This window comes from Bos grunniens, chromosome 22, assembly GCF_055505025.1.
Source record: "Bos grunniens cultivar Pamir isolate PY7600 chromosome 22, Bosgru_T2T1.0, whole genome shotgun sequence".
NCBI classification, from domain to species: domain Eukaryota; kingdom Metazoa; phylum Chordata; class Mammalia; order Artiodactyla; family Bovidae; genus Bos; species Bos grunniens.
In genome coordinates, this window is record NC_141186.1 from 5,663,170 (window position 1) to 5,689,120 (window position 25,951).

Consider the following 25,951-nt stretch of genomic DNA (forward strand, 5'->3'; position numbering starts at 1 on the left):
TCAAACTGCTCTTTAAACACTGCTAAGTGTCATAAGATGCTTCCATTATTTATGATGACACTGTACAAATGAAACAATTAAAAAGAAGTTCATGAAATAAAACTTCATCTACTTAACAAAATCTCTAATCCATATTCAGTGTAAAATTCCAGTAAAATGTACTTACACACTTGGGTTTAATGCTTCTGTCATAAATCTGGCCACCAAAGAGTAATAATCAAGTCCAGCATATAACTGGTTGAAAAATCTTGGATGGTCTGTAAATTGAAGCAGAATATTAATCCACACAGCAATAAAAAGGCAAGAAAACTATTGATACAGCAGTAACAAAAGTGAATCCTTCAGACAATAAAAGCAGTTGGATACAGAGGGCGTACAGTACACGACTCCAGTTACATGATGCTCAATCTGGGCAAAGCTGACTGATGCTGACAGAGGTGAGAATTCTGGGTACCTCTGGCATGGAGACATTGATTAGCACCAGGCTTAAGGAGCCTCTGGAGTTCCAGAAATGGTCTATACCTTGATATGAGTGATGGTCACTTACATGCAGATATGTACAAATTCACTAAGTTGAGCACCTGAGATTTGTCCACTTTAGGGAATGCACATCATATCTCAATTAAAAAAAATTTAAATCTTAGTCATGTACAAGGGAACCAAATGTTGAAGATCCATCTCATAAACCTTTCTACTGAACAACGTTTCTAAGCAAAACTTGAGCACTTTTTTGAGAACTTTGGTTTACTTATTTCATTTTCTTTTAATAATTTTTATTTGTTTGTTTATTTTTTGGCTGCAGTGGGTCTGTTGCTGCACATAGGCTTTCTCTAGTTGTGGCCAGGGGGGTGGTCCTCTCTAGTTGGTGCACAGGCTTCCCTCTGCAGGGGCGTCCTTTGTGAAACACAGGCTCAGGTGTACAGGCTCTGCAGCTGTAACACATGGGCTTAGTTGCTTCACAGCATGTGGGATCTTCCCAAACCAAGGATTGAACTTGTATCCCCTGCATTGGCAGGCAGATTCCTATCTGCTGTATCACCAGGGAAGTCCTACCTGTTTCCTTTTAAATACAACCCAGACCCAAACCGGAACCCTGAGAAAGGGATTATTTGAGCAATCTGTCCACATATCAAAAAGCCTGTGGCTACATTTACCTTCTGAAATTATCCATGTCAATTTCCCTAATTTGAACACATTTCACTTACTGACAGGGTTCACTTCAGGCTCTTGGCAGTGAGTGGCCTTTTAATTTTTCAGATTGGACCGTTTTTTATAGTGCAGCTGGCATCCTGTCTATGGAGTAAGATGTGAGTCATCGTGCAGCTTACATAAACTTTCTGATTCAACGGGCTTCAAAGGCACTTGCCTTTAAGACTTGAAAAACTTTAGTTCCAACTTTCTATTTTTTCCCTCCTATAAAAGGTCTCATAAAGGTTCTTGGCTTTACACAGTGTGAATATTCACACCAGACTCCAGGCTAAGAGCTGGCTTGACATTCTCAATCATAAGAAGCCCAGCATGATGAAGAATAAAGAGGCAGGGGGCCTATTTAGAAATGTGGGTATTTGGGAACCATGTTAGTGACCTCTCACAGCAACTCAAAGCATTTGGTGTTTTTTTTTTTTTTCTCTCTCTCTTTAAACTAGTTCCGTGAAAAACAAGAGGCTCAAAAGAAAATGTCTTTTCGTATAAAACATGGCAAACTTCCTCTAATCTGGCAAAGGAAACCCGACATTGCTACAAGTAATTTTAATAAGTTTTTTTTTAGTTCTGTGTTAATTTATGATTGATTTCCATGGTAACATTATGGAAAATATCCAGTAAACTGAAAAATCTACTGCACTAAATGTCATTCTGTGCTTCTGACATGCACTATAATAATGAGATATGTATCTCTGCTTTTGAAATGCTAACTGGGTTTTTGATACATTCACCAGACTTTCCTAAGGGAATATAAACCAATTATTTTTAGCCAGGATTTTATTATGTTCTTTCCACTAAATTTAGTTCAGTGTCAGAACTCACAAAGCATAATGCCTGTATGGTCTTAAGTACTAGATTACCTTTACATCACACTGAGAAATGCATATTCTGGAAAGTTTTTCCCCTACTTCTGAAACTTATTCACTGGGTGTATAGAATATTAGCAGTCAGTCAGAGTAGGACTTAAGCACAAAACAAATATCATGTTGCTGCATTTACAAAAGATCACAGTGGTTAAGCATTATTGTACCTTCTGAAAGGTTTTTATCTCTTGAGCCTGGTAGATGGGATAAAATAACTTGGTTCTTGCCAACTCTAAGAATACTCTTCAAATAAATCTATCCCTGTTTATAGGAAGGCAGTCTCTGGAACATGTTGAGGGGCGATATTCTGGGAGGTCAAGATTTAAAATCCTCACCAATTCTATAATCAAACTACCATTTGTCAGGTGGCACCAACATAAGAAATGATAAGTAGCAGTCATAATTTCTGGTCTTGGTTATAAATGGAGGATGGGGATTGCCGAGGAGCAGACAGTATTTATATAAGACTGCTTAACACCATCAGTTTTTCTATCAACCTATCTTTGGCCCTGACAACACATCTGTACTAGGGATTAGAGGAACCACTGTCAAAACCTCAGAAGCACTATTTTTCATCCAGGTTTCTCACCCATAAAGAATCTGACAGCCAGCTTTATTATGAGGTCTGTGTGTGCTAAGTCGCTTCTACTATGTCAGATTCTTTGCGGCCCCATGGACTGTAACCCGCCAGGCTCCTCTGTCCATGGGATTCTCCAGGCAAGAGTACTGGAGTGGGTTGCCATGCCCTCCTCCAGGGGGTCTTCCCAACCCCATGAGGGATCGAGCCCGCATCTCTCATGTCTCCTGCACTGCAGGTAGATTCTTTACTGCTGAGCCACCGGTCACGCCCCGACTATGGGATAAGCACATGCTAAAGAAAACGTAAGAACTGTCTGCGGCACAGATGAAGCGGGGAGCTCTTACTGGTCTTGACGCTGTAGCGTATGACGTCCTGGCAGCGCTGCAGCAGCCGGTGGTGCGGCTCTCCCGCGTCCCTCAGCTCCAAGTCGAGAAGCCGCTTCAGCTCTTCAGGGGGCCGCCACTCACAGACCTGGGGATTCGGCCACAGCACGGTTACGGGGGCACTCACTGGAGCCAGGTGTGGAGAGGATGTAGGAAACACGGGCCCCACCCTCGTGAAGCTTCCCGACCAGTGCAAGAGAGAGAGATGCAAGCGGGCAAGCACCGGTCCCTGGGGCCAGAGCTCTGACATCTGGTAAAGCGGATGCTGTTGCAACAAAGCAGGGGACTCTGTCTTCAGGTTTGGAAGAAGTCCTGAAAGCACTGACATCCAAGTGGGACAAAATAAGACTGCGAAAGGTTGAGGGCAGAAGGAGAAGAGGGCGACAAAGACGAGATGGTTGGATGGCATCACTGAGTGAATGGACATGAACTTGGGCAGACTCCAGAAGCTAGTGAGGGACAGGGAGGCCTGGCGTGCCGAAGCCCATGGAGTCACAAAGAGTCAGACGTGGTCTGCTGACTGAACAACAACTAAAGAACCAAGCAAAGAGTATAAGGGATGGGGGTCATGCAAGGGGCCTTCTAGGAGGAAGAACAGGACAAGCAGGGGCTGAGATACAAGGGCACCCATGGCCCATCTGAAGAGAGAAGTCTGCTGGGTGTGGCTTGAACTCAGAGCGTGGGGGAGGTAGGGAAAAGTGGAGCTGGAATCTTGGAACAGCTCCCCCACTTGTCTCTGTCCCTGGCCCCCGGCCCCACAGCATCTGCTCTCAGCCCCGCAGTCAGCATCCAGAGTGCGCCTCTTCCATCTTAGCCACAGGCAGCCCTCTGCTCAAATACGTCTGATGGCTCCTCATTTCCTTCAGAGTAAAAGCCCAAGTCCTTACAATGACCTGCACTGATCCTGTACATCTGTTTCCCCGGTGGCACTGACGCGCCCCCCACCCCACACCCTGGCCTCCTTTCCGCTCCGTATGCATACCAGATGCATTCCCACGTTAGGGTCTTCGCCCTCGGCCTGGAATGCAACCTCCACCCAAACCTCCTCATAGCTAACTTCCTCACTTCATTCAAAACTCTTCTCAGATGTCCCTCTGTCAAGTCAGCAATCCCCACTCTTCATTTAAAATCACAAGCTGTGTGTTACTCTACCTCCTGAAGTAACCCCCCCCCAGCTGTTTCTTCTCTTCCTTTTTCCATGCCCCTGTCACCTCCCCATGTAATTCATTTGCGACACACAATCACCATGAGAGCAGAGGTGTTGGTCAATTTTCTAACCACTCCCAAGGAACTAACAGAGCCTGCCATACAAAAGGTTATCAACAGCATGTTGAATGAATGAATGAAGAGATAAAACAAGGCTCAGATGGTGACGGGCTTCATGTCACATATTACAGAGTTTGAATGTGGCTCTAAAAAACAGATATGCTTTGGACAAGGGAATTACATGTGATAATATTAGTTTTAGACAATGGCTTTGATTGCAATATGGAGATTCCAAGTAAAATTGGAAATGAGAAGTTACTCTAATAGAGCAGGCAAGAGAGGATAGTGGTCTGGATGAGGCTGGTTGCCTCAGGAAGGAAGCATATCTGGAGATATTGAAGACGCGCCATCAATAGAACCTGGAAAGCAATAACACAGGAAGGATGAGGGCAAGGAATAGCCAAAGGCCATCTTGAGCTTTCCAGCCAGCACGTGGTTTCATGGTGGGTGGGGTTGGATGGTGAGTTTGGGGCATATTTAGTCCAAGGCACCTACAGGACATCCAAAGGGGTGTAACAGTTGGTCTGAAGCTCTTGTGAAAGATCAGAAACAGAGTTGCAGGCATCTGTTATAATGTGACCCAAGTGACACAGCTCAGAGGAAACCTGTAGAAAGAGTAGAAGGTGTAGGTCTCACCTGGGCAGCGCCAGCACATAAGCAAAGGGTGAAGGGAATGAGCTCACTTGTGAGGTGAGGACACGCCAGAGAGGCAGGGAGCAACCCGGAAGAGTTCAGAGCTACTACACAAAGGAAGAGGGATGCTCGGGGGAGGAGACGGTCACCACCGTCAGGTCCTGCAGAGACGCCAAAGTAGACAGAGACTGGGAAGCACTCCTGGGATGGATCAACAAGGAGGTGTGCTTGGCAAGAGCGTCTGACTGAGGGAGGTGGGAGTGGAGGCCAGATTGCATGAGGCAAGGACGTAGGAGGTGAGGACGTGGAGGGAGGGGGCAGTGTTGAAGATCCTTAAAAAGTTTCCCTGTGGAAGGGAGGAGACAGATAGGGGACTCTCCAAGGGGTGGAGGCCAGGATCGGGGAGGCTGGGGAAAGCAGGGTGAAATATCAAATCATGCGAGAGGTACGAAATTAAACTCTGAGCTTAGAAGCATGAACCATGGCAGGCAGAAGTCAACCAAACGGGGTGTGACCGTGCAAAGGAAGGACTATGAATTCATGTAATGTTGATGAAAAAACTTCAAGGACAGCAACACCCCACAAACACAAATCAGTGGTTGCCAGGGGCCAGAGGTGACGGCAGAGGCTGACACGGAGGCGCACAGGGGCATGTGGGGTGGCAGAACTGTTCGTGTTTAATTCTGTTGCTGGTTACGCGATTTGTCAAAACTCATAGAAGTGCACACCAAAGGCAGTACATTTGACTAAAAGTAAGTTACAGTTCAATTGAAAAAAAAGTGGCTGAGGAAAAGTGTCTACAAAAGAGGGGGCCAGAGGTAATCATGTCACGAAGTATGGCTGTGCTGTGCGTGTGCTAAGTCGCTTCAGTCGTGTCTGACTCTTTGCGACCCTATGGATGTAGCCCGCCAGGCTCCTCTGTCTTTGGGATTCTCCAGGCAAGAATACTGGAGAGGGTAGCCATGCCCTCCTCCAGGGGCTCTTCCTGACTCAGGAACTGAACTTGAGTCTCTTATATCTCCTGCATTGGCAGGCAGGCTCTTTACCACTATCACCACGGAAGCCCATCATTAAGTATGGGGACCCATCCTATCCTCAGGCCACCTTTGAAAGGGGATGTGTTGAATCTCTGACCAAGTAGGCTAAGTCAGCAGCATAAAAACTTCACCTCCCTCTCCCAACTCCAACATAACAATCCAGCTTCACATGGATGCATGTCCCTGCATGACTGCTGCTGCCGCCAAGTCGCTTCAGTCGTGTTCGACTCTTTGCGACCCCATGGACTGCAGCCCACCAGGCTCCCCTGTCCCTGGGATTCTCCAGGCAAGAACACGGAGTGGGTTGCCATTTCCTTTTCCACCCTGCATGACTACCATATTGCAATGGGCTTGGGGCCACTGAGTTGATAACTTAGGATTTTAAGCCCACCCTTCTCATCCTATCTCCCATCACTGTCCTGTATGAGCCCTTCTTTCCACATGAAGGGCCCCTTGGTGTAATAAATACCTTGCCCTATTATAACTCTCTTCCCCTCATTCACCTTCCACTTTCAGCAACACACCTGAGCCCACTTCTCTCTACCCATCAAAATCTTACTCCAGGAACTTCCCTGGCAGCCCAGTGGCTAAGACTCCATGCTCCCAACGTAGGGACTTGGGCTCAATCCCTGGTTGGGGAACTAGATCCCTCATGCTGCAGATAAGACCAGACACAGCCAAATAAAAAACAACAACAAACACCTATTTCATTCTCAGATTCTGCATCAAAGTCCAAGGTGTCCCCTTCTCAGTGAGATCTACCCAAAATCTGCCCAAACCACACAGCATTTATCACCTTCTTATTGGGACCCCCTGTTTTTTATTCTGATTCTGTTCAAAGCTGAGCCTTTATCTTACTTTGCTTTATATCCCCCAGGGCTGAATATAATGTTTTATCCTTAGCTAGACTCAGTTAATATTTAATGACTGAATAAAGGCCAATATAAAAAATTTCCAGGGGAGTACTGTACTCCATCCAAAGTAAAGCAGGTCCAAACATTCCCCGGGTACAGCTAAGATGGGAGAAAACTCAATTATAAGCACAAAATTAGGAAATACCTTCAGTGATTTGAAATATGAAAGGTGATCAGTGTGATAGCTATTAATTGTGAGATTCTGAGAAACACAGGGAGAAGCCATGAAAAGCACAGACTCTGCAACCAGCCTGGATTCTGGCGCCGGCCCCAAGATCCACTGGCATGTTCTTTGGGGCAACATCCTTGGCATCTGGTGCCACACTTTGCCCCTTGTCTCTAAAATGGAGTTGATCGATAGTACTGGCATCTTAGGTGTCTTTACAGATTCAGTACACAAATACATGGGTTACATACACAAACACTTACGGAGTAGTTCTGACAATATCAATTGGCACAAAGTAATTACTATTAAGAACAGATGTCATCAGTGGTGATTCCAATATCAATTTTCGTCTGAATTTGAAAGCTAGAACTGGTCACTGGTACCAGTCAGAAAAGTCAGACTTAGCAACCCAAGATTTCCAGTCTAAGCTCAGACAAACTGCTAGCAAAGTCCCTCAGATAAATTTAAACACTTTTTACAGTTTTTCTACCTTCTGCTTGATTTCACTAGCAACATAAGGAATATGCGCCAGACAATGGAAAGCAGGGTGTGTGCTGGAGACTAGAGAAATCAGATCATCGGTTGATTAATAATTTGTGTCGTCATCTGGGGCAGAAAGGTTCATCCTGTGCTTCACAACCTTACCTGGTTAAACTCTGGGTCTTGGCCAGTCTCCCCACACTTGCTGGCTGCTTTCCAGGAAAGCAGAAACTGGATGGGGGTCTGGAAGCTGAGGTGGGGTGGGAGAGTGGGTACCAACTTTGGTATCTGGGCATCCCCTTGAAACAAAAGTACACAGGAAATGAAAGCATGATTCCTCTTCCCCTTACATCTAGCCATCCAGGGGTGGAGAAAACCTAGCAGTCCCATCCTCACGGTTTCTCACAGGCTTTCACGTTTACCTTCTCATTGATGTCTGTAGCCTTCAAAACCACCTCTTTCATTATTAGTCTACAGGCATCTTCCACAAATTTTTCTCCTGCTTTTACATCTGTTGCGGGGCCGTTCAGTATGACTCCATCCACGAGAACCACGTTCTTCCTGCTTGGAACCATCTCTTGTGGACTGATAGCTCCTGGAAGCACACAATCAAACCATGTGTTAGAGAGAATCTTATTCCAGCACAAAGCAAAGCATGGAGGAAACGGCTTGCGATCCCACCTTCAGAGGGCGTCCCTTCATTTGATACGTCTGAGGCACTGAAGCTAACAGCTTCTTAATGGTGCCCAGTGATACGACAGAGTTAAAGAAAGCAAGCTCCATTTTCCATTCCTGCAGCATCTTTTGTTTAGCACCAGGGAGCATGCAGGAGTTCAAGCAATGTAAATTCAACCCATTTTATTCACTCGTACAAACATCTTTCAGACATGTGCAAAAATGATCTTTGTAAACACAAGCCCATGTCTGTTTCATGAACACACATGCTCCCTTGTAATTTAAGGACGACTGTATATTTCCTTTCATAAGTCACTCCCAGAGAAGAAGAAGAAATGTCAGTGTGTCTCTTCTTTTGATTTTACGTTTTAAGCCTGTGATTAAATGCTCCCTTGCTGTGTCTCTGAAAGCCCCCCGTTAAATATACTTGGCCATTTCCTACTGGGAGGAGGAGAAAGCAGAGCAGCAGGAAGGTTCCTGTAAGCAGTATCTCACACTTTGAAACTTCTCAAACTTGCAATTTAGGCAGGAGGATGGAACAGAACACTTTCAGGACTGGACAGCTGCGGGCCCGTGACTAAAGGTTAAAAGTCAATGTGGAAATCTATATCTGAGACTAAAGGTTACTGCCTACCCAAAATAGCTCCCCTCCAAATTAATGCTGGCAACTTAATCCAGATATTCAACCAATATTCTGCCTCAAGCTCTGATTCAATCGTATGCTCTCTTTCTAATTAGTATCTCTTTCCTCCTTATTATATTCAATAACTTGCAAAAAGTTACACAAACAATTTTTAAATATTTTTCAGTGCCTCGCCAAGCATAGCATCTCCCTTAAACACACTGATGGGTCTGTGTGTATTTCAGATATTTTTATACCTACCGAGGGTTCTAACAGAATTTACATTTATTATGCCCTTTAATTCTATGACTGGCAAACTCTAATGGTGTCCATAGGCAGATACAAACGTCGCGGGAAGATTCTCCAGTTCGAGAATGATAGAATCTGTAGCAAACGATTGATCTTTTATCCTCAGACTGAGGGGTAAACCATTCAGAGCTCTCACAATGAATCTCAGCTTCATCCTTAGCTTTAACTTGTCTTCCACTTGGAAAGATGTATCTAATATAGTTTAGGGCCAAATGGTGAAGGCCTAGAATTGAGCTGTTGGATGGAAGTGCTTACCACTCAAGGCACTTTCCTCCCCGCCAAATTTTAGGTCCTAAAAATAAATTGGAAAAGAGGGCAATTATTCAGGGAACCCTGGTTATGTCAGTAGGCAGTGCTATTATTAAGCACACAGAAAAGGTCTGATTTTTTTCTAACCTCGTTAGTGGGACTTCAGGTTTCTATTGCCCAGGGAATAGCAGCCACTCTGTAGGCCTCTAAGAGTCTCTCTCTTTCTCTCCCTCTCTGTTTCTCTCACACATACACACAATGTCAAACACCCGGTTGCGACCAAAATAGCAGAGAAATTGAAATTAAAATTGTCTCTTGCTCCACAGCCATCAATTGTAGAAATCTATAATTTCTATATTGATTTTGAACAATTCTATAGGAGAAAAATCCTACTTAAAAAACTATAAAGGTTTGGGTATAGATTATGCATCTTTTCTTGATGTTTTAATTCTACAACAAGATGTGATCATGTGCCTCTCCTCCCCGACCCCGCCACATTGTCACACTGGCCCAGACTGGAAAAGACCCTCTGGAGACTGAACAGTCAGTCAAGCTGTGTTCTTCTGGAGAGGCACGTCAGGACTCTATCTGCTAGAGTTGACAGCAGTAAATACTCAAGCCTTCTATGAGAAGAAAGCTCCAGGAAGAATATACCCAGAATCTGTCTGCTCTTCAGTGCTCCCTCCCTTATCACCATCAAACACTTGGCCTCACTTTCCAATGAACCCTCCAGCTGCCACCCTGCCCCATGTACTGTGAAGACAATTCTAAGGAAGGCAGCTCCCATGTTTCTTCAAAAAGCTAAGTCAGCTCACATCATGACTCCTGTTCAAACCATTCAATGACTCTTTATCAAGTTAAAAGTCAAAGTCCTGAAAATGACGTCTAAGGCTTTAAATGAGCTCCTTCCCCCATTATCTCTTGGCCATCAAACCACTTCTCTAATCCTGCCCTCCAGAATTAGTGCCCTCCTGCCCACTCACTGTGGCGCCTCACTCGTCCTCGACTCTTTCCTTCAACACCAGTTTCTCAGCGAGGTGTCCGCACTGACCTCATTTCACACTGCACCCACTCCTCTCTCCCACGCTTTTCTCTGCTTTATTTGACTCCAGAGTGGTAACCACCCTGTGACATATTATATGTATAATATTTATTTACTTACTTGTTTAAATACTGTCTTTGCAACAGAGATTATGCTGTATGGGAAGGATCCAGTTCCTGTCAGCTGATGTCTGTTTCAGGGCACCCAAAAGTGCCTGTCAGATTGGAAGAGTTCCATAAACATTTTTTGGTTACTAGATAAAAGAAGTCCGGGACCCTGGCTCCTTCAACCAGCCAGAGAGCATGTCCCCTCCTCTGAGAGGCCACTGCAGGTTGGCAGCTCTAACCAAGCAGGAGACGCCTTTGGTAGGAATAGGGCAGACACAGAACTCAATTCATGGACTAGAAAGGACCAGAAGGGGCTGAAAGAGGGACCCGGGGAACAGGGTCGATGAGGCAAAACTGAGTGTGCAGTCTGGGTCGTCAAGGGGAACCACGGGTGAGAGGCTTCCACTCTCCTCACCATGTGTTCTTTTCACCAAGGCCACTTTCTTTCCTTTCTCCCTCCTTTTCTGCTTTGTAGGCTTCTGATGTCTGAAGGTCAGTCCATCACAAGTCTCACTCCAGGAACCACACTGCCAAATGTGGAAACCAGTCAATCCCCAAACATTCAGACTTCTTTATGTCCACCGATTCCTCAACTCCATACTTTCCAAACTCCTGTCTATATAATTAGCTCAACTTCTGGTTTGTTTGAAAAGATGCACCCTTCTTCCTTGCTGAACAAATCATAAAGTGAAAGTATTAGTCACTCAGTCGTGTCCAGCTCTTTACGACCCCATGGACTGTAGCCGACCAGGCTCCTCTGTCCACGGAGTTCTCCTGGCAAGAATACTGGAATGGGTAGCCATTCCCTTCTCCAGGGGATCTTCCCAACCCAGGGGTCAAACTTGGGTCTCCTGCATTGCAGGCAGATTCTGTACCATCTGAGCCACCAGGGAAGCCCAAATGATAAATTCAGCTTCAAATACTATTTCAGAGTTTCATAGGATTAAATGAATTAATGCAGATGAAGACCTAAGACCTAAAGCAAAGCCTGGCAAAGAGTGGGCTCTCAGTAAACATTAGAAATATTAGCTAACTCAGTAAGTGTTAGGTAACAGCAGTAGGCAATTAAAACTATTTATTAACTACATAAACAGGAGTAATTACATGTGACAGTAAGCTATGACAAGGGAAAGGGAGATCTCAGAGTGATCAGATGCCAGGGTTCAGTTCAGTTCAGTCGCTCAGTCATGTCCGACTCTTTGCAACCCCATGAATCGCGGCACGCCAGGCCTCCCTGTCCATCACCAACTCCTGGAGCTCACTCAAACTCATGTCCATCAAGTCAGTGATGCCATCCAGCCATCTCATCCTCTGTCGTCCCCTTCTCCTCCTGCCCCCAATCCCTCCCAGCATCAGAGTCTTTTCCAATGAGTCAACTCTTCGCATCAGGTGGCCAAAGTGTTGGAGTTTCAGCTTTAGCATCATTCCTTCCAAAGAACACCCAGGGTTGATCTCTTTCAGAATGGACTGGTTGGATCTCCTTGCAGTCCAAGGGACGCCAGGGTAGTGAACTCTAAAGCAGCTGGTGAGTTATCTCCTGGAACAGTCAGAGGAAGGAGCCTCAGTGGGAGGGGGTTGCCCGTGAAGACAGCTGGACTTCCAGCCATGGTCAAGCAGCTGTGTCCCCCCCAAGTCAAGCAGCTGTGCGGCAGCTGTCCAGACTTCCTGCCTTGTCACTTTCCACTTTGCAGGAAAGTGGCTATTTGTGTAGAGGTTTTATTTCTTGTACCAGAGTAGAAACAATGACAGAAGGGATCCATGTCTCAATTTTCTGGACGTCCCAGGAAACAGTTCAGTTGTTGGTGTTCACAAGCACTCAACAACTCCCTGAGCTGTTGGCTGGCTGCATCATTATCTTAGAGGTCATCTTATTTAACCCTTTCACACAGACCCCAAACCCCTTCCCCAAGCCTGTGGCTGAGACAACAGGAGAGCTGAGTTTGAGCCTCTCAGGTTCTCTGATCCTGGAATGATACATTCTCTCTGTGCTTCACTTTCCCTCATCAATAAAATAGGAGACAATCCAGGAAAAGTGCTGGGCCGGCTGCACTCTCACCTGCTGCTACTGCTGCTAAGTCGCTTGAGTCATGTCCGACTCTGTGCGACCCCACAGACGGCAGCCCATCAGGCTCCCCCGTCCCTGGGATTCTCCAGGCAAGAACACTGGAATGGGTTGCCATTTCCTTCTCCAACATATGAATGTGAAAAGTGAAAGTGAAGTCGCTCAGTCGTGTCTGACTCTTAGAGAGCCCATGGACTGTGGCCCACCAGGCTCCTCCATCCATGGGATTTTCCAGGCAAGAGTACTGGAGTAGGGTGCTGTTGCCTTCACTTATACGAATACTTATACTAACATGCAGGTGGGTTTAGGGACCAGAGTTGTTGACCTCTCAGATGCTTCCAGAATCTGACATCTTTGGCTGCCTGGCTTCTCTCTTATCGTTCAATGATTATGTATCCATTTCAACAAACGTGGATTACTCACCTGCCATGTGCCACACAGCAGGCTGGAGGCTAAAGACAGGAACTGGGTCATCTTCTTGTGGATCTCAAAGTCTCTTTGGGGAGTTAGGTGCTGAAAATTTACAACAGTGCAAGACATGTGGGCAGACTCTGCTCTCAAAATTTTACAGAGTTGAAAAATTTAATTGTCACAAAATTTCCAGCTGGTTATTCAGGTCTATAGTTGAGGAAGTGGAGACACAGAGAGTTTAACTGGCTTGTCCAGGGTCACAGAGCTGGTTAAGCAGTGAAACTGGGGTGAATAATACACTGAGGTTTTATGAAGGAGCAACAGGGTACTGTGCTATGGACATCTACAGTTTGTAAGGCAGTGCTACGGAGTCAATAATGACAGCAAGACAAATTAGACTCAGTTTTGGTCCTCTGTAACTGAGAGTCTCAGAGTTTGAATAATGCAATAGGAGATAAGGAGTGTCACATGTCCTGAGAAGGACACCAATAACAAGTTGAATGCAAACACTGTAGACATTTAGGGTTATGGCTTAGGGTTACAGGAGAAGCTGAGGGGTCAGAGAAGACTTCTGAATTTGAAGACTTGTCTTCTCTCTAAAAATCTGCAGGAGTTAATAATAATAACAACTTTAAAACCTTTTCATTTCTTAAAGTAGCAACTCCATGACAAACAGCTGGAGGGGCCACAGAGCTTCCCCTACGGTGACTCTGAATCTGCACTTGCATCATTTCTCCAGGCTTCTGCAGGAGAGGAGAGGACAAAGCAAGTCTGATTTCTCTCCCATGGGCTCTAATCCAAACATGTGAAGACCTTGTGCTAGCTTCGGCAGCACGTATACCGAACATGTGAAGACTTTCATCGATTCTCATCTAAGTCTCTTATTTTGCCAATTAAAACTGCTCCAGCTTCTTCCATGGATCTGATAATCCATGGTTGCTCATCTGAATGAGTTTATTTTTAATAAAAGGAGGCATAACCCAGGTGTGGTCTCACCAGCTCCAAATACAGTGAATTGGCATTCCTCATTCTCTGGTCAGCATAATCGCATTAGTAAGGCTCCCATTAGCACCTGAGGTGATGCCCAGGCTTAAGCTTTGAAACCAGGGAGGTGCTGGCCCCAGTTCTAACTGTGCCGCTGTGATGTTGCCCATGCTGCCTAACATCTATGTGACCCAGCCTTCTTATGTGGCCAGTGGAGAAAACACTGGGTCGTTGGAAAGGTGGAAAACAGCCTTGCAAGCTACAGAGCCGAGTGGCAGGAATAGAGCACAGGACGCAGTGAGTGAGGACCATTACTGAGGTGGGGTTACTGAACTCTCTTCCAGTACCAACATTGCATGCTGGTTCCGGTAAAGGTCAGATCTTAGCCAGAAAATCAACCCTAAAGAACCAAGCTCACCATTTGAGAGTCTTTAATTGTTAAGAGAAAATTAGCTCTAGGAAAATAAGTGCTTGCTTCCAAGGAACAGAAAGAGGAACAATGAGTCAAAGTGAATCCAGGCATCTGGTGGGGAGGCCAAGGAACACTTCAGAAAAGCTGTGCCAGAGACACTGGGGCCCTAGTGCGAGCTGAGGGTCAGGACCTAGAGAGCTTAGTGGGCCAGTCCAAGACAGGCATGAGAAGAAAGCTGGGGAAGAGGTAACATTAATTCATAAGTTAATAAGGGCCTGCTGGGTACCGAGCACCCAGCCTGGTGCCTGGGAATACAGAAAGTAAAAAATGCAGTCTCTGCTCTCAAGTTGTTAAAGTCTTGAAAGACAATATCCAGGGGGACAGGGAGAAAAAAACAGAGCTGAAAAGAAGTTGAAGAGACAGTGCTCTGTACTGGAGTCTTCTAAATCAGGTGTTTCTTCTAAGTTCGAAAAAATGGACACCTAATTTAGTCGCTGTAGCTGGCACTGTCAGATTTACCCACTGTTTGCATCCCTTTAGAGTTTCATATCTAGTTTAAGCCATTTGTGCTGTCTTAGATACAGCATGCGGAGAAGACAATGGCACCCCACTCCAGTACTCTTGCCTGGAGAATCCCATGGACGGAGGAGCCTGGTGGGCTACAGTCCATGGGGTCGCTAAGAGTCGGACACGACTGAGCGACTTCACTTTCACTTTTCACTTTCATGCACTGGAGAAGGAAACGGCAACCCATTCCAGTGTTCTTGCCTGGAGAATCCCAGGGACGGAGGAGCCTGCTGGGCTGCCATCTATGGGGTCGCACAGAGTCGGACGCGACTGACGTGACTTAGCAGCAGCAGCAGCAGATACAGCATGCCAATGAGAGGGTAGCTATGGGCAGCCTACAAGGAAGACGACTCTAGGAAATAAATCAATATTAAGAAATAACAATAATACAAGGCAGTGGCCACAGAAGCTCCAAAGGTGTGGATAGTAGCAACAAGTTCAGGGACTAAATGTCTGAATCTAGCTCTGTTACTGGTTTAATCAGAGACCTGACTTAGACACCAGATGATGTCCACAGCACAGCCCTAAAATATGAAGTCACAGGAGCAAGTGGTAAAACTATGCTCACAGCTTTGGTCCGCTAGAGATGGGCTTTGTTGTTTGTGGCTTAGTCGAAAAGTCTGTCTGACTCTTTTGCAGCCCAATGGACTATAGCCTGCCAGGCTCCTCTGTCCATGGGATTTTCCAGGCAAGAATATTGGAGTAGGTTGCCATTTTCTTCCCTAGGGGATCTTCCTGACTCAGGGATCTAATTCATGTCTCCTGCATGGGCAGGCAGATTCTTTACCACTGAGCCACCTGAGATGGCACCCAAAGGCAAAAAAAAAAAAAAAAAGACAATAAGACAGTGCAAATCACTCCTTTGGTCTTATTTTGGAGGTTAAACTCACTTTAGTTGAAATTCACAGTGAGTTAATGCTTCTTTCACTTATACTTCCCCAAATATTTATTCCCACTCCAGCCTGGTGGGCTGCAGTCCATGGGATCGCTAGGAGTCCGACATGACTGAGCGACTTCACTTTCACTTTTCACTTTCATGCATTGGAGAAGGAAATGGCAACCCACTCCAGCGTTCTTGCCTGGAGAATCCCAGGGACGGGGGAGCCTGGTGGGCTGCCGTCGATGGGGTCGCACAGAGTCGGACACAACTGAAGCAACTTAGCAGCAGTAGCAGCAGCAAATATTTATTGAATACTAGGTATGTGCAAGACCCTGGGGCAGGCACTGTGCGAGACTCAGAGACGAGTCAGACATAGAGACAGTAACCATAGTGTCCAACAAGGAAACGCAGACACATTTGTGAATACCTAGGATCCCATCTAGAAGGTATAAAGTATAAAGTATGATGCTTGAGGTCGGATAAAGCACACTGAAATTCCAGAGAAGGGCTTCTGATTGTGAGAAACAGAAAGTCCTTTTAGGTTAGATGGTATTTAGAATGGTCCTTCATTCAAGCATTCAGCAAATATTTATTTAGGGCCTGTTATGTTTAGGACGGGAGAAGGCAATGGCACCCACTCCAATACTGTTGGCTGGAAAATCCCATGGATGGAGCAGCCTAGTAGGCTGCAGTCCATGGGGTCGCTAAGAGTTGGACACGACTGAGAGACTTCACTTTCACTTTCCACTTTCATGCATTGGAGAAGGAAATGGCAACCCACTCCAGTGTTCTTGCCTGGAGAATCCCATGGATGGAGAAGCCTGGTAGGCTGCAGTCCATGGGGTCGCACAGAGTCGGACACGACTGAAGTGACTGAGTAGTAGTAGTAGTATGTTCAGGACAATGTGTGAGGCACTGGAAGCTGAGCAATGCAAAAGAAGACACAAATTTACTTGGGGTGGATGGGAGAGATAGTTAATAAAAAAAACAAACAAACAATTTAAATAATTGCAGACCCTAACAAATGGTTTAAAGGAAGTTATCTGAACGGCTTGATAGAATGAAGACAATGAGGAATTTCATATCTGATCAGGGGAAGGTATTTCCTATGAAGAAACATTTGAATTAAGATGCAAATGAGGAGAAAGTTCCAGATGTAAAAAGACATGAAAAGAGAGTTTAGAAAGAAGCAACAGATGTAAATGATCTATAAATTGTTCTCTCAAAGGAAGAGAAAGAGATGGGTGGGGCCCAATTGTGAGGACAAGGGAAGGGAGCATAGAGCGAGCTTGGGAAAGAGGTTCGGGAGCAGACCAGGCAAGGCGTTTCATTCCAAAGGCACAGCAAGCCACTCGAGGGTTTTAATCTGAAGAGCAGCACGGTCTGGTTTGCATCTCCAACAGATGTCTCTGGCACCCTGTAGAGCGGGCCTGTCTAAGGGCAGATGTGGGAATAGGGAGGCTGCTTAGGAGGCTACTGTGGAAGTCCAGGCAGTAGAGGCACCAGCCACTTGATCTGGGAGGAGATGCAGAAAGAAGATGCAGTGAAGCATTGCAATCTGGGAGGCTTTGGCAGTAAAGCCAAGAGGGCTGGCTGATGAAGTGGATTCAGGGGGTCACGACAACAGAAGAATCTTTGAAGACACCTGAGTCACCAGGGAAATGGGGACCTGAGCCACCAGGGAAATGGTAGGGCCCTAGGCAGATGTGGGAACCACCAGAAAAGGGCGCGCTGGGTCAACCTGTGGTGAAGCAGGAATGGAATATCAAGACTTTAGACTGATTAGTCGAAGTTGGTTATGATGGGGTAGAAACAAAGGTCACGGAAAAGACATTTAGGACCAAAAAACAACCTGAACTAGGCAGAAAAAGGTGTGTGTGTGTCCAGGAAACCTCAAGAACTTCTCTTCATCCAAGGGGCAGGGACTGCTGAGAGGTGGCGAGGATGTCACTGAGAACTGAGGAATGTGGATGGCACCTGATGGGCAACGGGAGCCATTGAGAATTTCTGATGGAATAAGAAAAGTGCCTTAGAAAGATGAAGTGGGTACCAGTGACGGATTCAGACGGCACATCAGGAGCTCAAGTTGGGGAGATACAATGGCAATAATCCAGGCCAGGGAGAGGGAGACCATGAATCACATAACAGACAGGGTGGGAAAGTGAAGAGTTAGTCGCTCAGTCATGTCCGACTCTTTGAGACCCCATGGACTGTAGCCCGCCAGGCTCCTCTGTCCATGGAATTCTCCAGATAAGAACACTGGAGTGGGTAGCCATTCCCTTCTCCAGGGGATCTTTCCAACCCAGGGATCGAATCCAGGTCTCCCTTACTGTGGGCCGATTCTTTACCACCTGAGCCACGAGAGAAGACAGGATGGGGGTTATACTTAATCTGATCTCTCCCCTATAATACTGTTACTGCAAACTTGAAGCCAGGAACCCCATGTTTTTCTAAGAAGCCTTACAATTGTACTTGGATAGTATAGTTTTCCTACACTCCAGGAAGTCTATGCTCTGAAATGATCTTTGGCTGAAAGGCAACAGAGTAAGATACATAAAAGTCACGTTGTGCATCCACACGTCAGCTCCTCTCTTGCAAAGCACTCAGGAACATGGAACATTTCAGGGTGGTGACACGCTCCCATCACCCCAAGTTTTATTTTGTGAGATCCTCTTGTGTTAGCACCTGGGCTGCCAGTCAGGTGATTCAGAGTCTGTGGAAACACCAGGCCATGACCTTTAACAAAACAGCTAGGTCCATTAACACCATCCATTCTCTGAGACGGCAAGCTTCTTAGAAGGGAGTCTCTGAAACAGCCTCTCCAATATAGCTGTCACTGGAGAAGGCGATGGCACCCCACTCCAGTCCTCTTGCCTGGAAAATCCCATGGATGGAGGAGCCTGGTGGGCTGCAGTCCACGGGGTCGCTAAGAGTCGGAAACAACTGAGCGACCTCACTTTCACTTTTCACTTTCATGCATTGGAGAAGGAAATGGCAACCCACTCCAGTGTTCTTGCCTGGAAAATCCCATGGACAGAGGAGCCTGGTGGGCTGCAGTCCATGGGGTCGCTAAGAGTCCAACACAACTGAGCGACTTCACTTTCAATTTTCACTTTCATGCATTGGAGAAGGAAATGGCAACTCACTCCAGTGTTCTTGCCTGGAGAATCCCAGGGACGGGGTTGCCTGGTGGGCTGCCGTCTATAGGGTCGCAGAGAGTTGGACACGACTGAAGTGACTTAGCAGCAGCAGCAGCCCTACCAATGGCCGATACATGCACAGTTCGCCATAAACTCTATTTATTTATTTTTAATTTCAAAATGTTTTCCTTTCACAGAGCACCAGGCCAGAAACTGGGTGACCTTCTGATATTTTCAGGAGAGTAGGATTTCCCGAGATATCTACTCCGGTGACTTGAGTAAAGGTTACTTGACAAGATCTACATGCTGATATGGAAGTGTCATCTTGTCAGGCTGACAGGCAGCTCTCAAGACCACCTCACCCACCATTCCCCTCTCTACCTTATGAATTTCTCTGATGGATACAACTTCAGTTTGCAAGGACTTGGATGAAGCCAGGCTCTATGAGAACTCTAGATCGGCATGTGCAAACAGTAAATTTCAGCCCTCGCTGCAGAACTTGGCTACAGATGACGTGCTTTTGTCTGGCTCAACAGTAACGTGTTCCCCGGACCGCTCTCACTGTGTCTGCCCTCTCGTTCATTAGCCCTCCCCTCAAGAGTCACCATTCCTGCTGGCATTTCCCCTCTGCCATCTTCTTGGCTCAGTACCCTCTCTGACACTTCACCTAACTTCTTGCCTACAATATCTCTGAAACATTAGATTTGACCTGTAGCCTTATCAGTGACCCTCCTGTTTTCTGAGAGTTAAGGCTGAGTAGGGAGAATGTTCCTTTTGAGTTTGCTTGTTAGCTTGGGCAAATTTTGGCCTGTCCAGCATCCCAGCTGGAATCTCTCTTCCCCCCCAGGATGCAGTCTTGGCAGCACCATCAGTTAGGTTTACCCCTTTCGTGGGTATTTCCAAATCCCCAGTATTCCAGGTCTTCAGAGTTGCCTTGGCCCCTGTTTCTTCCAAGGTCTCATTATTTAGCTTTCTCACCAATTCTGTGAGTTCTCCCAAATCCTTCTATTAAACTCCCCCTTCTAGTGAGCAAGAGTCATTCTGTGTTCAGCAGAACCAGAGAACCATAACTAATGTTCAGAATAACTTGGCTTCTATAGACATTTCTAATCAAGGAAAGTTAAAGCTAACTAGACATAGTTTAGTAAGTATATTCTCCGGACTTTTAGAGCTTCTTATCTATTTTTGCTGCTGCTAAGTTGCTTCAGTCATGTCTGACTCTCTGCGACCCCATAGACGGTAGCCCACCAGGCTCCCCCGTCCCTGGGATTCTCCAGGCAAGAACACTGGAGTGGGTTGCCATTTCCTTCTCCAATGCATGAAAGTGAAAAGTGAAAGTGAAGTTGCTCAGTCGTGTCCGACTCTTCAAGACCCCTTGGACTGTAGCCTACCAGGCTCCTCTGTCCGGGGGATTTTCCAGGCAAGAGTACTAGAGTGGGGCACCATTGCCTTCTCTACTGTTCTCCAAAACTTAGAGGTCACCCAGCTACCACCAGAAAACAAATATTACATTTCTTCTACTTTATGAAATGTTCCACTCACATACAAGTCAGGGTGTTTGTGGCCAGTGGGTAGATCACTGTCTTAGTAAAAAGCAACTAGAAGAGCATGGCCAAAAATAAATACCATGCCAGCCACCTGTGTGACTTTATCTTTTCTAGCAGCTTTTCCAGTAGTAGTATGCAGAAAGGGAACAAAAATATAATAGCATTTAGAAAACAATAACAGTAGTTACCATTAAGTACTTGCAAGGGATCAGGTACTGAGCTAGGTATCTTATATATGTCACTTCATCTAATTCTCATAATGATTATCTTTATTAACTCAATTTTACAGACAGGATGGAAGCCAGAGAGACAAAGAGAACTGTAAGTGTCGGAGACAGAATTCAATGCCAGGTGACCTGAGTTCAGACCTCACGTTCGTAAGGACTATATTCTATCTTTTTCCCCAAGAAAAGATAAATAAGAAGACATTATTTCTCATGTAACCACTTTAAACTATTTGGACACATATTTTGTACTCAGAGAGCAACAAGCAATTATTTTGGAGCTGTGTATAAACTGCAGTGTGCTGCAATGTAATATATAGTTTTAAAACCAATTTACTCAAGTGTTGACTGTGGGATTTTAAATGATTCCATTTAACCAGCAATTTAAATGAAAATTTAAATAAATGCTATAAATGGGTGCCTCGTTTGCATGATCCGTTGATTAACTCTGACGTGATGCTCATCTGTGCCAGGGTTCTACCTCCTTGCCTAGGCCTTTGGAAGGTCATCTTCTAGGTCAGAAGTGGGCAACTGCTCTCAGCTCAGTATCTCAACGTGCATGCTAATTCATTTGTGGCCACCCTCAAGTGCAGAGATCTTCGCTGACCAAAATCTTTTCATGAAGTTTATTACAATGGAATGGGAAAGGATATGCTGAGGAGCTTTCCGGAATGGCAAGAAAGCCTCTCAAGAAGCATCTTTAAGAAATACACGGTCTAAACTGCCTTCTAGGAAGGGAGGGCTCTTATTTGCAGGGCAAATGCATTGCTAAATGGGGGATGCAAATGTGGGTTCAGAGATGAATTGCTCAGTAAAGCAGAGAGGAGGGTGAGGAATCACTAGCATCTTCCTCCTCATCCTTTATGCTGCACAGAATCAGCCTCCCATCCATATGATATTAGAGCAAAGATTTCAAAAAGCTTAAGCTACCTGGGAGGCAACAGTTTCATAAACTACAGTATCGACGGTGCCCCAGAAGCGGCAAAGGCGACAGCTCTGGGGGCGCGCGAGTCTCCCTGCTGCCCCTGTGTTGATAAGTGAAGCACTCAGAGACACTGCATAGAAGACCATAAAAGCGTTGGCATGGGCTGGTCCACAGCTGAGACCCAATGAGGCATGAGTTTAGAGCCATCGAGAGGACGTGCCAAGCTGAGTTTGGGGCCAACTTTGTGCAGGAGCATGGCATCTTAGAGCTTGAAAAGCACTTACAGATAATTTAGGAAATGTCCTCATTTTGAATTTGGGAGAACTGTGATTCAGTGGCATGCAGACTGACATTCATTGTGACTATTGGATGTTCTAACGGCGTCTGCACTACCCCTCTCAAGCATTCAGAACCGATTTCACATACAAGAGCTACCATTCATTTAGCCCTTCTGTGTGCCAGATTTTGATAAGCCCTTTACAAAAAGTAGCACATTCATCCCCCACAACAGCCCTGTGAAGATACAAACAACTAAACCCACCCTGGCTAAGTTAAGCACAAAATAGTTTACTGGATGGGTGTGTAAGTTATCCATGGTTGTGTAACAAATGACCCAAAAACTGTGGATTGGGACAAGCATGGGGACTTCCCTCGTGGTCTGCTGGTTAAGAATCCACCTTGCAACATAGGGGACGCAAGTTCAATCCCTGGGCAAGGAACTAAAGTCCTACATGCCATGGGGCAACTAAACCCCCATGCCATAACTAGACAGCCAGTGTGGCACCACGGAGCATCCCACATGATGAAACAAGGACCCTGCATGCACAACGCAGACCCAACACAGCCAAGTAAATAAGCTTTAACAAAATACAAGGATGTACTATTTCCTTAGCTGGGTGCTTTTCCGGTCTTCCCTGAGCTAACTCACACACCTGCAGTGGCCTGTATGTTGGCTTAGAGCCCAGCTCAGAACTGGGAAGACTAAGAGAGCTGGGCCTCGCTGTCAGTATCCCAGAGATGTGACAGGTCTTCTTCAGAAGGGGAGGCAAGTTCAGATGGTGAAGGCAAAAGCTGCAAACTTCTTGAGATCTCAGGGTGGACGTCACACGACCTTTTGTTTTTACTTTTACCATACTCTGTTGGTCAAAGCAAGTCACAAGGAAAATCATACTCAAAGATGCAGGAGAAAAGCTCATGCCTTGATGACAGGCGGCAACATCACATTGCAAGTGGGAGGCATTCTAGGAAGGGAGGAATCTGAATCCAGCAGAGGCTACCCTCTGGCAGCAAATTATTCCTATTCCTCCCGTCCACAAAATATGCTCTTTCCATCCCAGGACCAAGCTAAATCTTATCTCATAGAGACAGTCTTCAGTCTGGGATCTCAGGATTTGTATCAAGTCTACAGACAGATAAGGCAGCTCTTGGTCCAGGGACCCGTAAACTAAAACACAAGTTATCAGACATTACACATAATACACGATATTGAGAAGGACGGGATAATACCACAGACACACCCAGGAAAGAAGGCAAGGCCCAGGGCCAGGCGCTGGCCCCTAGCAGCTCTGAAATCTAGCAAGCTGTATAGTGCGCATATTGAATGGGGTCTGGCTCCGCCTCTGGGGTGGTCTCCTAACCCAGCGTTCTCTGTGGCTCTCGGCTCTGTTCTCGGGCAGAAGTGAACAAGCAGCGCAGCTTCTCTGATGTCTGTGAAGGGTAGTTGTAGACTTGCCAGCACACTATAGCTTGGTCTCACTCTCCTCCTTTCCACTAGATGCGTGGCTCTGGATCTCATGAGATGGCAGTTACACAGATAAACAGCTCTGTTGCTTCAGCTTCATTCACAGTAGTCACACCATGGCAACTTTGCATGCCTGCATTCACGGGTCCCGCGAACTCTAACCTATCCATTCTCAACGGTGCTTTGGGAAGCTGGTTAGTGACTCTTCTCTGATTCCTAACTCCTCCTGTGGAATTTTCCTTTCCTAGCTCCCCCCACATTGGTGTAAGGCTTAATTTCAATAATGAAGCCCTTGTTCTATAGTGTGTCTTACAGACAGCATGTTACTGCATTTAATCTTCATCACAGCTGTGTAAGTTATAGACACGCCCATTTTGCAGACAAAGACATTGAGGCTCAGAGCAGTTAGAACGTGGCTTCACAGCTGAAAGATGTCAGACTCAGGTGTGACCTCAGCTCTTTTTAATTCCCATTCTGCATCTCCTGGGAGAAAAGGCTGGGGGACAATGGAGTGCTGCTAAAATTGTTGTTGTGTTAGTTGCTCAATTGTGTCTGACTCTGTGACGCCACGGACTGTAGCCCACCAGCCTTCTCTGTCCATGGGATTCTCCAGGCAAGAATACTGGAGTGGGTAGCCTTTCCCTTCTTAAGGGGATCTTCCAAGCCAGGGATCGAGCTCAGATCTTCCTGCATGGCAGATATCATCTGAGTCACTAAAGTGAAAGTGTTGGTCGCTCAGTTGTGTCCGACTCTTTTTGACCCCGTGGACAATACAGTCCATGGACTTCTCCAGGGCAGAATGCTAGGGTGGGTAGCCTTTCCCTTCTCCAGGGGATCTTCCCAACCCAGGAATCGAACCCAGGTCTTCTGCATTGCAGGTGATTCTTTACCAGCTGAGCTATCAAGGAAGCCCCTCTGAGTCCCCAGGGAAACTTTAAATTATCTAAGGGAGAAAAAGGTCCTGCTTCAAAGCATGTGCCTGTTTCTACAGTACAAAGACTTCCATCAAGCTAATTTCAAGGGACCAATAGTTTACAAATTGGCTTACAATATTTTTGAATATTTAACACCATCATGAGCTGGTATGAGGTGACTTCTACCCACTATGGGATAGGAATCTAGGAAAACAGAAGGTCCTCAGTCAGAAAACATAATCACAGTTAACAAAAGTCTGGTAATGTGGTTCTTCAGGTGTGTCTCATCCAAGGAAAACCTACAAGATTTCCAAGTGCTAGCACATTCATCCTTTGCCTAGGACCTTTCTACACTGTCTGCTCACATGGCAAACCCAAAGCTCTGAAAAATTAATACCCATACCAGCATCCCTCAACCAACAACTGATAGAAATGAACAGGCAGACATCCAGTTCTCCTGCCCTTCATATGGGATAACTCTGGGGTGCATACTCTTCACCAACACTCTAGTTACCCAGCAGAAGTAAACTGTAGTTACCCGCAGCGATAACTCGCTTTATAACAGTTCTCTGTTGATCTCCCTGGGACCACCTTCCAAAGACACTATTTACGCTCCAATCCTCAACTCATGGACTGCTTCTGGAAAATCCAAATCAAAACAAATGACTGCTGTTTTTTGAATGCCTGTGGACCAGACAAACACTGTAACAGGTATTCATACTACATGTCTCTGCATGGATCTTCATAACATCTTATAAGGCAAGTATCATACCCAACTCTACAAATATGCAAATGAGAAACCAAGAGGTTAATTAAATTTATGGAGGTCACGCAGCTGGCATAGTAAATAGCAGAGCTGATATTTAAACTATGATTGATTGCAATGTCTCTTCTCTTTTCACTAAACCATGCAGCCACTCTCGCCAGGGAGGGTGGATTAACACGGGTCAAACAATAAAAGAACAATTAATGCTAAGCTGACATATGTATTGAACACTTCTGGGCAAAACTGTCATCATATGTATGTTCCACCATTACTTTCTAAAGTTCTCTTTTGTTGTGCCATCAACTTGAAAAATAAGACCATGGATGAATATTAGGAAATTCAATTTTTCATAGATTTTCTTTCTCCTCTATCACTGCTTCACACAAATTAGGTACTGAAATAAAACTGAGTCAATGGCACAGCAGAACATACCACGAGGAAAATGCATATGAGGAAAATACATTCCTCGCGTGTATTTTTTGGGCCCATATAGGATCTGAAAGAACAGATATGTCATAAAATATCAACTAAGGCTCTATTGATTTTGTAAGTTGATACAAAGTATTAGAAGGTCAATCAACACAGAATCCAGAGTGCTGAATGGGGAACCGTCTTCTCAGCTAAGGCACTTAAACAAAGGGAGGATTTAGCCATGTATTTAAGAGGCAAAAATTGGAGTGTGAAAATTTAAGATTTGTCAATGCTACAGCTAAATCACCAAAAGAGATTTTAATATTTAACAACAGCCCTCTGATATCAAGTAATTTAAATGGCTGCGCCGCAATATAGAAGCTCCTGGATGCTGAAATTCTTAGTGCTGCACCAGGACATGGCAGATGCTGGTGGGAA

General features: G+C 45.6%; 1 protein-coding gene across 10 annotated transcripts in view; it reads right to left on the reverse strand.

Annotated features, from left to right (window-relative positions):
- GADL1 (GAD like acidic amino acid decarboxylase 1) overlaps positions 1 to 25,951 on the reverse strand; it is a 194,519-nt gene that overhangs the window by 146,897 nt on the left and 21,671 nt on the right. For 4 of the 10 annotated variants that reach the window (XM_086365635.1, XM_086365632.1, XM_086365633.1 and 1 more), the window contains exons 2-4: positions 7,948 to 8,120; positions 2,991 to 3,117; positions 167 to 257 (exon numbers count right to left, since the gene is read on the reverse strand). In XM_086365635.1, the coding sequence (XP_086221761.1) occupies positions 167 to 257; positions 2,991 to 3,117; positions 7,948 to 8,120 (391 nt within the window). Of the gene's footprint in view, positions 1 to 166; positions 258 to 2,990; positions 3,118 to 7,690; positions 7,901 to 7,947; positions 8,121 to 8,642; positions 8,758 to 9,386; positions 9,424 to 25,951 lie in introns of those variants that run through there. The other 6 variants (XM_086365638.1, XM_086365636.1, XM_086365639.1 and 3 more) reach the window with 3 other exon arrangements.